The following is a 15,721-nucleotide window of genomic DNA, read 5'->3' as shown; positions in this document are numbered from 1 at the left end:
TAAGACATACCCTGATTTGGTCACCCTCCATGCAGACAAAACCTCTACCAGTGAGTTGATGAACCACTTTGATTACCTAACATCAGGTGTCTGCCAGCTGTGTGACTCTTCTTCCTACAAACCCTACCTCAGTAATTCCATGCCAGAAATCCAGTATAACCTCCTATCCCTTTCTGTATATGTAGGCCCATCACAGACCCTCTCTGTCAAACGCTTCTTCCTTCTCAACCCATCTACACCTCCCCCCTCCTGGACATCCACCTTCTAAATGCTTCCCAAAACCTATAAATCTTAGCAAAACCAAATGTGTACTGTAATAAGAAAAATTTTGCTTGTCAACCAACACCTCCAACCTATTGCCTGTAGCCGAGCTATCAGGTACGCATCTCTTCCTTCATCGCCCTTCCAACTACCCACACCCCATTACCATTGGATCCATACACATCACTGTTGACTCACCTTCCTATACAGCAAAATCCCCATGGCCATGACATTACCGTTGTTGAACACTAATCCCCACACATTCCATTGATCATTTCTTCGTAAACCTGACTGACTACAACAATGAGACAAATATTATGATCACCTGATTAGCAGCATGTTGGTCCACATTAGGAAAATAATACAGCGGAATTTCTACATGCCATGGATTCGACAAGTCTTTGGTAGATTTCCAGAGATATGCAGTACCAGATGTCTACACACAGGTCACACAAATCCCATAAATTATAGGCTGGCGGTTTGTGGGAGCAGAGGTGGCACCTGACGGTGTCTCAGGTGTGTTAAAAAAAAAATGACTCTGAGCACCACAGGACTTAACATCTGAGGTCATCAGTCTGCTAGAGCTTAGAACTACTTAAACCTAACTAACCTAAGGACATCACCAGACTGAAGCGCCTAGAACCACTCGACCACTCCGGCCAGCAGGTGTGTTCTGTGGGGCTCAGCTCAGGTGAATTTAGTAACGAAGACATCAATATGAGTTCACTACAACACTCTTAAAATCTCTGTAGGAACAATCTAACTGTTACAAGGAAAATCTTGTGCGAAAATGACATCTCTGATGGGGAAGACATCAGGTATAAAGGCGTTCAGATGGTTTCCAATAATGTTCCCATAGTCCACAGCTGTAATGATGCCTTTGATTACTATTGACAGTCACAAGGAAGCCCCGGTGAAAATCCCCCATCAGCCGGTGTTCATGGTGAGTGCATATTTCAACCAGCCATTCATCTGAATGATGGCATATCTGGATGTGACAGTCAGATTTTTATAGCAAGAAACATGGTTCAGCTGACCAAACATCATGCTTCCATTGGTCCCCAGCAGTCCAATCCTGATGATCTCACAACCACTGAAATTGTAATTGACAGTGTTGTTACATTGATATGAGAACCCGTGGGGTTCATCTGCTGTTGGGCATATGACAGCGGTGTGCACTGAACAATGTGTTCTGAAACTTTTTTGCCTCCACCAGCATTGTAAGCTATCTTCAGATATGCCACAGTTGCAGCCAATCCTGATTTATGGAGCAGGCAAGATTCCACCTCTGTGTTCTGTGATGAGACATTGTAGTGCTTCGAGAATTTCGGGGTGAATTCTAGAAACATTTGGCTCCCCACCGTCTTGAACACCCAATATTTTAATGACATGGGTGAGAGAGCCTTTTTACTGCGCCACACATGTCTGTGTGTGCAGAAAGGATAGCTGTCATGAGGAGGTAGGAGCGGTGTCAGGCGAGCAACCCCAACAGGTGGTAACAAGCAGTGCCCTAGAAGTTATATCAAAAAGTCGGAGAGTATTTGGATAATGTTCCATGGTGTGTGGTGCCATGAGGATTGTTAAAGAGACAGATGAAGTGTTTGTTATATGGAGACCTTTACTTCATGTCTTGGCTTTGCATGAGGCAGAACATATGTAACTGTATGAACAGGACGTAGATTCTGACATTTATCTTGGAACCAGTTGACTTGCTGGAGTTTGTACAGAGAATTGTTACTTTGGGATGAGAGTTGAAAACATATTGTTGTTGAACTGACAAAAGCTTACGAGTATATAATTTATTTCAAGAATATAGAGCTCGTTAATAATATTTCCCTTAACCTGAAACAGTCTTCAGAGATGAATTAAACAGTGAGAGCAACATAGCTGATAACCCAAAGAAGAGGATCGGCTGGAAGAGACATGTGAGTCGTGCAACCCAAAACTGCATTGTCTCTAGTCGTCCAAGAAAGCGTTAGAACATGGACATGCTACAACTTGTTGCCTGTAGTGGTTTCACTATCCTTCAACCACATTCCTCTGGTGCTCACAGCAGCAACATGTGAACAACCGACCAACTTCGTTGTTTCAAACAGAGTCTGTAGACTGATCTCCTGAACTATATCTACCTATGCTCTTAATCCTCCAACCAACCTAAAGATGAGCTGAAATATTCTGTCCCACCCTATAACCCACTATCACCCCAATGTGGAACAACTTAACCATATCCATTGCGTGGATTCTGCTGTTTATTCTGTCTGGAAATAAACGTTCTAACCACAGCCTTTCTCAAAGTGGTGTTCTACTGCCCACCCATTCTACAAAACATCTAGTCCATCCTTATGTCACACCTCCCTGTCCCTTACCATATAGGTCATATCCTTGTGGAAGACCCAGGTGTGAGACTTGTTCTATGCACCCATTGTGCACATCCTATTTCAGTTCTGTTCCAGGTGTGTCCTAGTCTATCAGAGGCAGGATCACTTGTAAAGGCAGTCATCATACACCTTCTCCGCTGTAACTTTTGTGCAGCCTTCTGCACATTTATCGCCACCAATCAATTGTCCAGCTAAATTAATAGCAACTGCCAAACTGTGGCCAACAGCAATGTTGACCATTCAGTGGCGGAACACACTGCTGAGCACAATGTACTCAACTTCAGTGAATGACAGCTTCATAATCCATTAATAGCAACTGCCCAGTTGTGGCCATCTGAATCACCACTGCTCTCCTCCCAATACTAGCTCCTCTAAATTACATAGTTGGAAATTGTCCTTACAACGTATTCTTTGATCCTGCAACTCTCCCGACTTCACACTCCACTAGCCCATGACCCACACGCACCTCCAGTCCTGTCCCTATGACCCCCACTTTCTACAATCACTTTCTCTCAGCAGTGTCCATCTTCCTCTGCTCTGTTTTCCCCTCCTCAACTTTTCCACTTCACGGTGTGTCACATGCTATTACTCCTGCCTCTATGAGTGGGTGGGTGGGTGGGTGAGTGGGCACACATGGGCCACATTCCTATCCCACCTACTTGCTGCATCTCCATCCAAACTGTCAATCACACTTCCCTTTCTTTACAGTCATGTTTGAGCAAGTGAGGTATTGCGGTTGTTAGCACACCAGAACCACATTCTGAAGAGCAACAGTTCAAATCCCTGTCTGCCCATCCAGATTTAGATTGTCTATGATTTCCCTAAATCAATCCATGCAAATTCCAGAATGGTTCCTTCAAAAAGGACATTGCTGATTTCCTTCTCCATCATCTCCGATGTTCTCACTATCGACAACCTTCCTTCCTTTAGTCACTGTGTACTAGTATGAAATATTAGCCAGTGGACTGGCTTGTTTTTACTTTGCCTTCACCTCTTTTACTCTATATATGGGAACTAAATGAAGATAGGACAAGTGCTAGAGAATGTAATCACAAAGACTACAACCAAAAAACTTGGTGAAGCATTTTTGGAGCCTTTAGGGTTTTGACACATTTGTGCAAATAAATTTACATCCTGATGGCACTTGTTTTTAATTTAATTGTCTGGCCTTCAAAAGTGAAGAAGTTGTGGGTCAGGATGAAGCTGGCTAAGGTGACGAGGAAAGGTGAGGTTACCCAAGCCTGCCAACCCAAAGTTTGGTACAGATTTATTGATGACATCTTCATGATCTGGACTCACAGTGAAGAACAACTCCAGAATTTCCTCTCCAACCTCAACTCCTTTGGTTCCATCAGATTCACCTGGTCCTACTCCAGATCCCATGCCACTTTCCTAGACGTTGACCTCCATCTGTCCAATGGCCAGCTTCACACATCCGTCCACATCAAACCCACCAACAAGCAACAGTACCTCCACTATGACAGCTGCCACCCATTCCATATCAAACGGTCCCTTCCCTACAGCCTAGGCCTTCGTGGCAAACGAATCTGCTCCAGTCCTGAATCCCTCGACCATTACACCAACAACCTTAAAACAGCTTTCGCATCCCGCAACTACCCTCCCGACCTGGTACAGAAGCAGATAACCAGAGCCACTTCCTCATCCCCTCAAACCCAGAACCTCTCACAGAAGAATCCCAAAAGTGCCCCACTTGTGACAGAATACTTCCCGGGACTGGATCAGACCTTGAATGTGGCTCTCCAGCAGGGATACGACTTCCTAAAATCCTGCCCCGAAATGAGATCCATCCTTCATGAAATCCTCCCCACTCCACCAAGAGTGTCTTTCCGCCGTCCACCTAACCTTCGTAACCTCTTGGTTCATCCCTATGAAATCCCCAAACCACCTTCCCTACCCTCTGGCTCCTACCCTTGCAACTGCCCCCGGTGTAAAACCTGTCCTATGCACACCCCCCCCCCCCCCCCTCCACCACCACCACCTACTCCAGTCCTGTAACCCGGAAGGTGTACACGATCAAAGGGAGAGCCATGTGTGAAAGCACCCACGTGATTTACCAACTGACCTGCCTGCACTGTGACACTTTCTATGTGGGAATGACCAGCAACAAACTGTCCATTCACATGAATGGACACAGGCAGACAGTGTTTGTTGGTAATGAGGATCACCCTGTGGCTAAACATGCCTTGGTGCACGGCCAGCACATCTTGGCAAAGTGTTACACCGTCCGAGTTATCTGGATACTTCCCACCAACACCAACCTATCCGAACTCCGGAGATGGGAACTCGCCCTTCAGTATATCCTCTCTTCTCGATATCCGCCAGGCCTCAACCTCCGCTAATTTCAAGTTGCCGCCGCTCATACCTCACCTGTCTTTCAACAACTTCTTTGGCTCTGTACTTCCGCCTCGACTGACATCTCTGCCCTTACTCTTTGCCTAAATATGTCTGCTTGTGTCTGTGTATGTGCGGATGGATATGTGTGCGTGTGCGTGTGTGCGTGTGTGTGTGTGTGTGTGTGTGTGTGTGTGTGTGTGCGTGCGAGTGTACACCTGTCCTTTTTTTCCCCCTAAGGGAAGTCCTTCCGCTCCCGGGGTTGGAATGACTCCTTACCCTCTCCCTTAAAACCCACATCCTTTCGTCTTTCCCTCTCCTTCCTGAAGAAGCAACCATCGGTTGCGAAAGCTAGTAATTCTGTGTGTGTGTTTGTGTGTTTTGTTCATTGTGCCTGTCTGCCGGCGCTTTCCCGCTTGGTAAGTCTTGGAATCTTTGTTTTTAATATATTTTTCCCATGTGGAAGTTTCTTTCTATTTTATTTACATTATTTTTATTCATATTTGGAGAGAACTACAGTTTCTTAAGTTTTCTCCATCAATGGAGGAAAATGGCAGATGCTGATAATAAAGAGGAAAGGAAAAATAACAATTTGCCAAAATGCAGTAAGGCTGAGTACAAAAATCTGATAGCTTTAAATATATGCTGAAGTACAAGGTGGTTACAATTAAACTTCCACTGCTTGCGAGGGCCCCCAATCGTAGGACAATGAGACATTGTGGAAAATTTTGTAAGGACATGTGGAAGAAAAATAATAAATAAACCATTGAAAGAAAGACAATTTCCATGTGAGAGGGTAACATTTGTCAACTACATACCATGTTTATGTCCCTTGTTCAGTGTGTGATTACCATCTGTATCCACAACAGCGTGGAACCACACTGTAGATTGTTCTATTGCTGCCCAAAATATCTCAGGTGGGATGCTGACTACCTCCCTCGCTATGCTCATCTTCATCCTCCAATGTGTGTTAATGTCCCATTGGTAAATCCTGTCCTTCAGATAGCCCCACATCAAAATCACACCAGTTCAAATCTGGTATTTTGTTGGCTGTGCTGTTTGTAACATTCATCCCACGATTTGGTTTTCTCCAGATGTGTTATGGAGTAACCAAGTGACATTCCGAGCAATGTGAGGTGGAGCACCATCATGCATCAAAACAGCGACTCTCTACCATAGAGCAGGTATGGAAAGTTGACAAAGCTGATCATATTAGTGTGCGCTGTTCACACTGCATGTCCTTGATCCTTGGGGCCAAGTTCCTCGATAAGAAATGGACCAATCGTGAACCGTGCCATGAAGCCACACCACACAGTGATGCATTCACCATGCAGAGGAATTTCATTAACAGTTGTGAGTGTTCACTATCGCAGTGAGTGTAAACTGTGCTTCATCATTCCACAAAATATTCTAAGGCCACGTGTTGTCAACTTAAACCATTGCAAGGGATGCAAAACCAAAGTCTACTTGAATGTCTGTATCACATAGCAAAAGTTGGTGAGGAATGTGAAGTTCATATGGATACCATTTCACAGTTGTTCGCAACAGAATGTTCAGCTGTCTTGACTCAGCTCGTGCACTACTTGAAGATCACGCATTTAATCCAGCATGGCAACATGAAGTTCTTCCACAATTTGCAGTACATTTATGTGTTGACCTCTCCCAGGAGCAATTCCCAAATCGCCAGTTAATTTGAACTTCCGAATCATGTTTTTTGAACCCAGTGAAGGAGGAGGATCTTTCCATATTCCTTTAATGTGTCGATACTCACAAAGAGTAGCAGCATTGTTGCTATTGTTCTGATAGAACAGCTTTGCAATTAAAGCCCTGCTCACCTTGTCCTGACCCATGTTGACTTTCTGCAACAGTAATGCACACTAATGCTTGCATTTAAACCCTATATCACAGTACCAGTACTGGTGCCTAGTGGCAAGTCATGACATGCTAACACCCCAAGTCCTGCAGCACACAGTTTGAACACATTCCTATAAAGTTGGTACCCATCTACACTGACTCAAGTAGCATAAGTTTAATTGTAACCACCCTGTACTTTCCAATAAATTTTTTCTTCATCTGAAATGACTGCTGACAGCATTGAAACTGGTGAAGGTGCGAGCTGAAGCTATGCAGTTAGCGTCTGATGCAGAAGACAGTGGAATGATGACAGTGCTTTACGGACCTGATTCTGAATTGAATAAAGCAATGGCAAGTGCTAAAGAATGGAGTATAGCACAAGGCATTGAGAATCCAGAATGCTGTATAGCCACTTACCTGTTTCCACACTGCAAGGTTATTGCTGGCCACTCTGAGGTAAATATAACTGTTGAATATTATTATACAGTCTAAGACAGTATTTTACATTTCTTTACATAATGGTCTTTCAGGTGTTTGAAGATTAGTCAGATATGATTGAGATTTTTTTCCCAATAAATATTTAATACTCTGCTCAATGCCAACCAGCACGGATTTTGAAAACATTGATCATGTGAAACCCAACTCACACTTATCTCACATGACATACTGAAAGCTTTGGATCAAGGCAATCAGGTAGATGAAGGTTTTCTCAATTTCCAAAAAGCATTTGACTCAGTACCACATTATCGTCAAAAGGTCGATCGTACACTTTGTGATCAAAAGTATCCAGACACTCCCAAAGACATACGTTTTACAAATTAGGTGCAGTGTGCTGCCACCTACTGCCAGGTACTTCATCAGCGACATCAGTAGTCATTAGACATCGTTAGAAAGCAGAGTGGGGTGCTCTGCGGAACTCGCGCACTTCGAAAGTGGTCAGGTGATTGGGTGTCACTTGTGTCATATGTCTGTACGCGAGATTTACACATTCCTAAACACCCCTAGGTCCACTGTTTTCGATGTGACAGTGAAGTGGAAATGTGAAGATACACATACAGTACAAAAGCGTACAGGCCGACCTCATCTGTTGACTTACAGAGACCACCGACAGTTGAAGAGGTTCGTAATGTGTAATAGGCAGATATCTATCCAGACCATCGCACAGGAATTCAAACTGCATCAGGATCCACTGCAAGTACTACGACAGTTAGGTGGGAGGTGAGAAAACCTGTATTTCATGTCGAGCGGCTGCTCATAAACCACACATGATGCCGGTAAATGCCTAATGACGCCTCGCTTGTTGTAAGGAGCATAAACATTGGAAAATTGAACTGTGGAAAAATGTTGTATGGAGTGACGAATCAATATACAAAATTTAGTGATTCGATGGCAGTGTGTGGGTATGGCAAATGCCCGTTGAACATCACCTCCCAGCTTGTGTAATTCCAACAGTAATATTCAGAGGCGATGGTGTTATGTTGTGGTCTTGCTTCAACCTTTGCTGTTTTGCATGGCACTATCACAGCACAGGCCTACATTGATGTTTTAAGCACCTTCTTGCTTCCCAATGTTGCAGAGCACTTCAGTGATAGTGATTGCGTCTTTCAACACAATCGAGCACCTGTTCATAATGCACGGCCTGTGGCAGAGTGGTTACATGACGATAACATGCCTGTAATGGACTTGCTTTCACAGAGTCCTGACCTGAATCCTATAGAACACCTTTGGGATGTTTTGGAACACTGACTTCGTGCCAGGCCTCACCGACCAACATCAATACCTCTCCTCAGTGCAACACTCCGTGAAGAATGGGCTGCCTTTTCCCCAAGAAACCTTCCAGCACCTGAGTGAACATATGAATGCATGAGTGGAAGCTGTCATCAAGGCTAAGGGTGGATCAACACCATACTGAATTCCAGCATTATCGATGGAGGGTGCCACAAACTTTTAAGTCATTTTCAGCCAGGTGTCCGGATACTTTTGATCACATAGTGTATGAGGTATCAAATTAAATTTGTGACTGGACTGAGAATTTTTAGTAGGAAGGATACAATATGTTATCTGGATGGAAAGCCATCGTCAGGTGTAGAAGTAACTTCAGGTGTACCTCAGGGAAATGTGTTGTATATTAATGACCTTGCAGACAATATCAATAGCAACATGAGGCTTCTGCAGATGAGGCATTATTTATAATGAAGTCTGTCCGAAAGAAGCTGCTTAAGTATTCAGTCAGGTCTTGATAAGATTTCATAGAGTTGCAAGCATTGCCTACTTGCTTTAAACGTTCAGAAATGTAATATAGTACATTTCACAAAACAAACAATAAAAACCTATATTGTATGACTATAATATCAATGAATCTCATATAAACATGTAAATACCTGGAGTAACTCTCTGTAAGGATACAAAATGGAATGATCGCATAGGCTCAGCCATGCATAAAGCAGGTGGTAGACTTCAGTTTATTGGTAGAATACTGGGGAAGTACAATCAGTCTACAAAGGAGAGTGCGTACAAATCACTTGTGCAACAGGTTCTAGAATATTTTTCAAGTGTGTGGGACCTGAGATTGCTTACAAGTTACTTGTACAATCGGTTATAGAATATTGCTCAAGTGTGTGGGACCCACGCCAAGTAGGAATAACAAGGGATATTGAATGTATACAGAGAAGGGCAGCACAAATTGTCACAGAGTTGATTAATTTCTGGGAGAGTGCCAAGGGATACTGATGAAACTGAACTGGAAGACCCTTGAAGATAGAGGTAAACTATTCTGAGAAAGTCTGTTAACAAAATTCCAAGAACTGCCTTTAAATTGTGATTTTATGAATACACTACAATCCCCCCTGTATTGCTCACATAAGGATCATGAGGATAAGATTAGAATAATTACTGCATGCACAGAGGCGTTCAAACAATCATTCTTCCCATACTCCATATGCAAATGGAACAGAAAGAAACCCTAATAATTGGTACAATGGGGTGTACCTGCTGCTTTGCACCTCTTGGTGGTTTCAGTGTAAAGATAGAGAGGTAGATGTAGATGTAGAGTAAGGTGTTACAGTGGTTAAAACATTGGACTTGCATTCAGAGGGACAGCAGTTCAAAGTCCTATCCAGTTATTCAGATTTAGTTTTTCCTTGGCTTTCCTGAATTACATAAGGTAAATGTCAGGGTGGTTGCCTTGAGGGCACATTGAATTTTCTTCCTTGTCCCTCCCCGAACCTAAAGACTTGATTATCAAAGAGAGTTTAAACTACAATCTTCCTTAATACTCTTCTTTATTTACATAGTAGTTTCTCTGTTAGGCACTTCTGTGTAGTGCACTTTTTGCAGCTTCATTAACATACAACACAAACTAGTCTTTGCCACAACCTTCATAATCTGCTGACCTTTTTTGAGTAGTTTTCCATTTTTCAAATTGATTTTATTATCTTCATTAATAGTAAGTTTTAAGAACTAGTATTAAGCAAAGAATTTGGGAATATACCCTGCCATTCTCTTCAGAATGGGTCAGATGTGGATGAAGATATGTGAAAAAAGGGGGGTGGGGGTTACAGTTGAGCTTGAGCATTTTAGGTAATTCCGTCCTCAAATTGTGTAGATTTTTACCAAACTTGTTAAATTTTATTTATGACTAGCTGTTACTTGTGACTGCAGTCACATGTTAGTAGTTCTGTTAGGGTGAATAAGTAAGCTAATTTGTGTGCAATAACATCATGTGTCTGCCCACTTGGGTAACCGTAGCTTGTGATGTGTGCCCTGTTCTCCCACACACAATGCATCGGCATTCAAGCTGCCTGCCAAGCAGTGCTTACAGAAGGGCATGAGGAAGAGCATGCATCTATGCAGTGTGCCATTAAAGTAGCTATACATTATCCAACAAATAGCACGTATCATGCATTAAACACATTGAAGATTATATGAGCATTGTATTCATTACTTCAAATCATATAATGTAGAACATATCAACCAATTAAAGTACTTTCAAAAATGTAATAAAGATCAAAATTCAAAGAGTAAATGGCTTCTCCAGTGAATAAATATTTTTCTCTTATTCACATAGTCTTTTGAAAAATATTAAGTATCTTGTACTGTATACTTTCTGAAGTAGCCAGCTTTCTTCCTCAGGGTTTGAGCTATCTCAATAACAGATCAAGTTACTTTTGCATTTATAATATTAGCGTGGATAAAATTTTCAATTATGATATCTCTTTTCTCAGGAAATGAAGCCCATATGGTGCCCAAGCTACCTGTGAAAACCCCATGAAAAATAATAGTGTATTGAAAGAGACAAACAGACATACAAAACCTTTAAATCACAATATCTGTTGGTTTTTTTTTTTTTTTAATCCCATTTTGATGAACTAAAGCCTACACAGTGCTTCAAACTATGCACAAGTTTCAAAAACCCCATGAAAATTTGTCTGGTAGTTTTAGCGTGGCATGTTTAGACAGAGACAGTAGACTTATAGATTTATTATTAGTATAGATTTTGAATCATTCCATGTCCATCCTGTTTAAGTTCTTTTGTGGTCATACTCACATGAGAGGTAACTGCATGCTTGTAAATAATTTCCTTCCCTGCTAATGATACATCTTGATCTTAGAGTTCCTGGATGAATCAGACATCATATTGGTTTGCTTTCCTTCAGGATCATAATGACAAAGCTATGATGAATTATCACAAATGGTAAACAGTTGCGATATAACATCCCTTCCTTCAGCGGAGAGAGAGAGAGAGAGAGAGAGAGAGAGAGAGAGAGAGAGAGAGAGAGAGAGAGCTACTACTTCATATGCAACTCTCATAGCAGGGCATCACGTTTCCAAGTGAACAGAAGTTACACATAATGGCCAGGAACTTACTGTTGTGACCATGCTTAACTGTGAAAACACTCCAGTATGTAATTAAATGTTATCTACTACTCATCACAGTCAATTACAGCAACTGTTTTGTGGTTGCCTACCATGATTGCAGAGGTAGACACTCAACTGTGCACAGTTGTCGCTCTTCAAAGTCCTAAATACTGAAGGATTAATCATGGTTAGTGCACTTGTCACTTTAATTCTTTATTTATATATGCTAAATACTGCAGTGTGAGTCATTGGCAGTCCTCCTTAGCTTCTCATTCATTTCTGAAGCTGTACATTTTAAACAAAAATAATGTCGTACTCAGACCGTACTACTACATTAAATCTATTTTGTGGCACTTTTAATACAATCAGGACCAACAATACTTAACATTATTACCATGTAAATGATGTGGATAAGGCACTGTCTTATTCAAAATTTCACTCATGTAGAATGTACTTGGTGTAGACATCAATCCATTAAGGAAGCTGTAGGTGAAAGCTGACTCTTTTGATCAATTCTCATTGCTTGACCCGCCTGTAACTGCTGTTTCTATATTATAGGGGGCAGTCAAATGAAAACAAAGCAGATGAAAAACGGTTTATTATTTTAAAAATAATTCCATAACTTTTAATTCATTTTTCCCACTGCGAGGCAAGACGGTCAATAACTACATGGAAAAATATCTGCTGTTGTGTACAGATCTGTGATTGTGCTCAGGTGTTCACCTCTTTGTCAATAGCAAATCAGCCACAAATGTCTTAATCAAGGCTTCAAAAACATCGAAATCACAAGGGTAGAGGTCAAGTCTGTATATAGGATGGCAGCGAAACTTCTGCAGTGTGCGTGAAATAACCTGGGCAACATTTGGTTTGTTTTGACCACATGTTGCTAAGGTTGTTTCGAGTATGCCGTAGAATTTTCACTGGGAATCCCTCACTCATCCTCCATACTGTGCCACTTTCTCCCTAAGTGATTTCCATATTTTTGAAACCCTGAAGAAAGATATTCATGCCTGTCAATTTGCTCCAGATGAAGAGGTGCACAGCAGGGTACAATTCTAGTTCCATAGGCAACCGAAAATATTGTGCCATTCAGGCATTGACAATCTTGTCTCACACTGTGATAAATGTATTAACTGTTATGCCGATTACTTTTGACATAATAAATAGTTCACTTTTTTTCCCCATCTGTCTTGTTTTCATTTGACTGTCCGTTACAAGAAATAGTTATTTTCAGTGGCACACTTCACTGAACACTGTGTTCCAACAGAACCAGTAGCATCTTGCTTCTAATGGGAGTTTTATTAATGATGATCCAGATTTCTGTTATGAGGCAGATAATTTTCGTTTGCTAATAGGATTGCTTTTACAAAAATCAGTCAAATAATTTTGTTTCTGTCAGATTACTGTTACTAATGAAGTTCAATATTTATTAGTTAAATTGTTCCCAGTGTCTGTGGATATCTTTTAATGTTTGTTGCCGATAGGAAGGATGCAAATAATAGGTTAACAAATCTTAGAAGTTAACATACGTGTTACTGAAATGATTGATTGATTGATTGATTTTCAGGCTCTACGGTACATTGAGACTAATATGCGGCAGTTCCGTCTGAAGGCATGTAAGCGTCTACATGTATCGGGTGCATTCCACACATCTCTGATGCGGCCCGCAGCAGAAGCGTTTCGTGCAGCTCTCCGCCGTACTATGGTTGATGACCCAGCTATAACAGTGGTTTCCAACATCAATGGAAAACGTTACTTGAATGGAGACCATGTTAAACGCCAGCTTCCAAAACAGATTTATCAAGCTGTTCATTGGGAACAGAGCCTGCACGCTCTGTATGAACGTCCAGTTGGAGACTCTTTTCCTCGAACATTTGAGTGTGGTCCGGGTGACTCGTTGCGACAGGTAAAGGAGACAAAGTGCTCTATTTTTATTGGTAAATTAATGTGTTTTGCATAGGAAATGACACATTTTGTGATTAAGAGCTTTAACTGGCACCTTATAATAAGTTTATTTTTGTAACATGTTTCAGAAGTGATAACTGCCTTCTGTCATTTCCATTTGCTTTGTGCGATTGGTATTATTGTTAAGTGAAATTACGATTCATTTGAATCATTGGTTTTGAGTAAAGATAACGTAACATGATTTAAGTGTAAACCTTTAAAATATGCAAATTGAACAAGGAAGTCAAGTTCTAGTTTGTTGTGTAATATACAAAGATTTATCATTTTCACCTCTCATCTTGTAAACTGTTTGTCTTTACTCTTCCACCCCATGAACCCATTAACTGGTTGGTTTTGTCAAATCAGTGTGCAATAGAGCAATGCATAGTAAACAACTGTGTTATAAACACAGTGCCTGAATTGATGGCTACTGAATTTTCCTTGAAATATCCAACATATTCATGTTGAAAGGCACAAAATTGATATGATTTGTTTATTTTATGTGAGGAAAATGATGTTGTTGTGGTGGTTTTCAGTCCAGAGACTGGTCTGATGCAGCTCTCCATGCTACTCTATCCTGTGCAAGCTTCTTCATCTCCCAGTACCTACTGAAACCTACATCCTTCTGAATCTGTTTAGTGTATTCATCTCTTGGTCTCCCTCTACAATTTTTACCCTCCACACTGTTCTCCAATACTAAATTGGTGACCCTGTGATGCGTCAGAATATGTCCTACCAAGCGGTCCCTTCTGCTAGTCAAGTAGTGCCACAAATTTCTCTTCTTCCCAGTTATATTCAATACCTCCTCATTAGTTATGTGATCTACCCATCTGACGGTGTCAGATGCTCCAGACATTTTTGTGCTGTTGCAAGCACATTTTCCGACCTGTGTGGCCCTTCTGAATCCATTAACTCAATGTCCCATATTCACCACAGTCTTGATAAGCCACAATCCTACTGTATTGGATTCTGACACATGCAAGTAGAAGTTCGTCCTTGTTATATACAGAAGTTGATGATATTCCCCAACCCACTTTGTGTGGCTGCACTGATATGCTAATTGTTAGCATATTGTAGCATGTAGAAGACCTTCATTTAATAACAATTGGACAATTAAGTGTGTACAGTCTTCTCAGTTTTGCAATTTTAACTGTCAACATTGTTTGGCAATGCTAGGATACCAGTGTACCAAAAATTAATCCACAACTTCTAAATGATTTTGAGACATTGCTGCAATGTTAAATCATGTTAATAAGTGAACTTTTATCAGTTAGATAAGAGGATTAAAAAAAGTACTGAAAACTGAAATCTGTTGCAGGTATTAAAAAAGGTGAATGGCAAGGCCTGGAACACAAGTTGGACAGTAACTATTTAGCATTTCACCAATAGTAAATTTTTATGATCAGCAGAAGAATATGCCAGGAACAACATTGATGAAGAAGCCTCGGTGTGTCTAAACTGTTCACAAAGTTCATTGTTAAGTTAAAATGACTGAGAGCCCTGTATTTTGCAGATAGGTGGTTGTTTACCATGTGATTTGCATCTGATGTACATTTTGTGTTTTTCATTGTCGCCGTTTTAACTGAAACACAATAAAAATATAACTTTTTGTATCTTGTGTTGTCTGGTAATGAACTTTACGTACATATAACTTTATGTGATTAAATAGAATGTGTATAATATAAATTCTGTAGAAGTAAAGGAGACAACTCATCAAATAGTAGTATCATTGAGTAGCTAGAAAGAAAAAGTTGAAGGTGGCTGGTACTGCTCTGTGTTTATTTTTTAGAATTATTTTGAGAGAAACAGTAGTGGATGCATAACAGCAGACATTGCAAGATTGTATATGTATCAGTTTTGTACACATACTCACTAGTCTCCACCATTTCTTCTAATTATTCTCATAGATATCCCATGTTTGTCGAGTGAGCAGAATATTTCGGATACTATAGAGGAAAGACTGATTCTGGATTAAAGGGATGAATGTCTGTGTGTGATGAGTTTGACGAAGCCCGATTCTTGATAAAAGGTTTGGTTTTGTTTTGCTTTGCTTTAGGGCGTAAAAAACAACTGGG

General features: G+C 41.0%; 1 protein-coding gene across 1 annotated transcript in view; it reads left to right on the top strand.

The window, feature by feature from the left end:
• Positions 1 to 15,259, top strand: part of LOC126365753 (probable malonyl-CoA-acyl carrier protein transacylase, mitochondrial) — a 50,252-nt gene extending 34,993 nt beyond the window's left edge. The window contains exons 3-5 of the mRNA XM_050008232.1: positions 7,084 to 7,301; positions 13,270 to 13,608; positions 14,965 to 15,259. Coding sequence (XP_049864189.1) covers positions 7,084 to 7,301; positions 13,270 to 13,608; positions 14,965 to 15,021 — 614 coding nt within the window. The 3' untranslated portion in view covers positions 15,022 to 15,259. The remainder of the gene's footprint in view (positions 1 to 7,083; positions 7,302 to 13,269; positions 13,609 to 14,964) is intronic.
• Positions 15,260 to 15,721: the final 462 nt, after the last annotated feature.

The sequence above is a fragment of the Schistocerca gregaria genome, chromosome 4 (genome assembly GCF_023897955.1).
Source record: "Schistocerca gregaria isolate iqSchGreg1 chromosome 4, iqSchGreg1.2, whole genome shotgun sequence".
Taxonomy (NCBI): domain Eukaryota; kingdom Metazoa; phylum Arthropoda; class Insecta; order Orthoptera; family Acrididae; genus Schistocerca; species Schistocerca gregaria.
The sequence above is the reverse complement of the archived record's forward strand: the minus strand, read 5'-3'. Positions and strand labels throughout refer to the sequence as shown.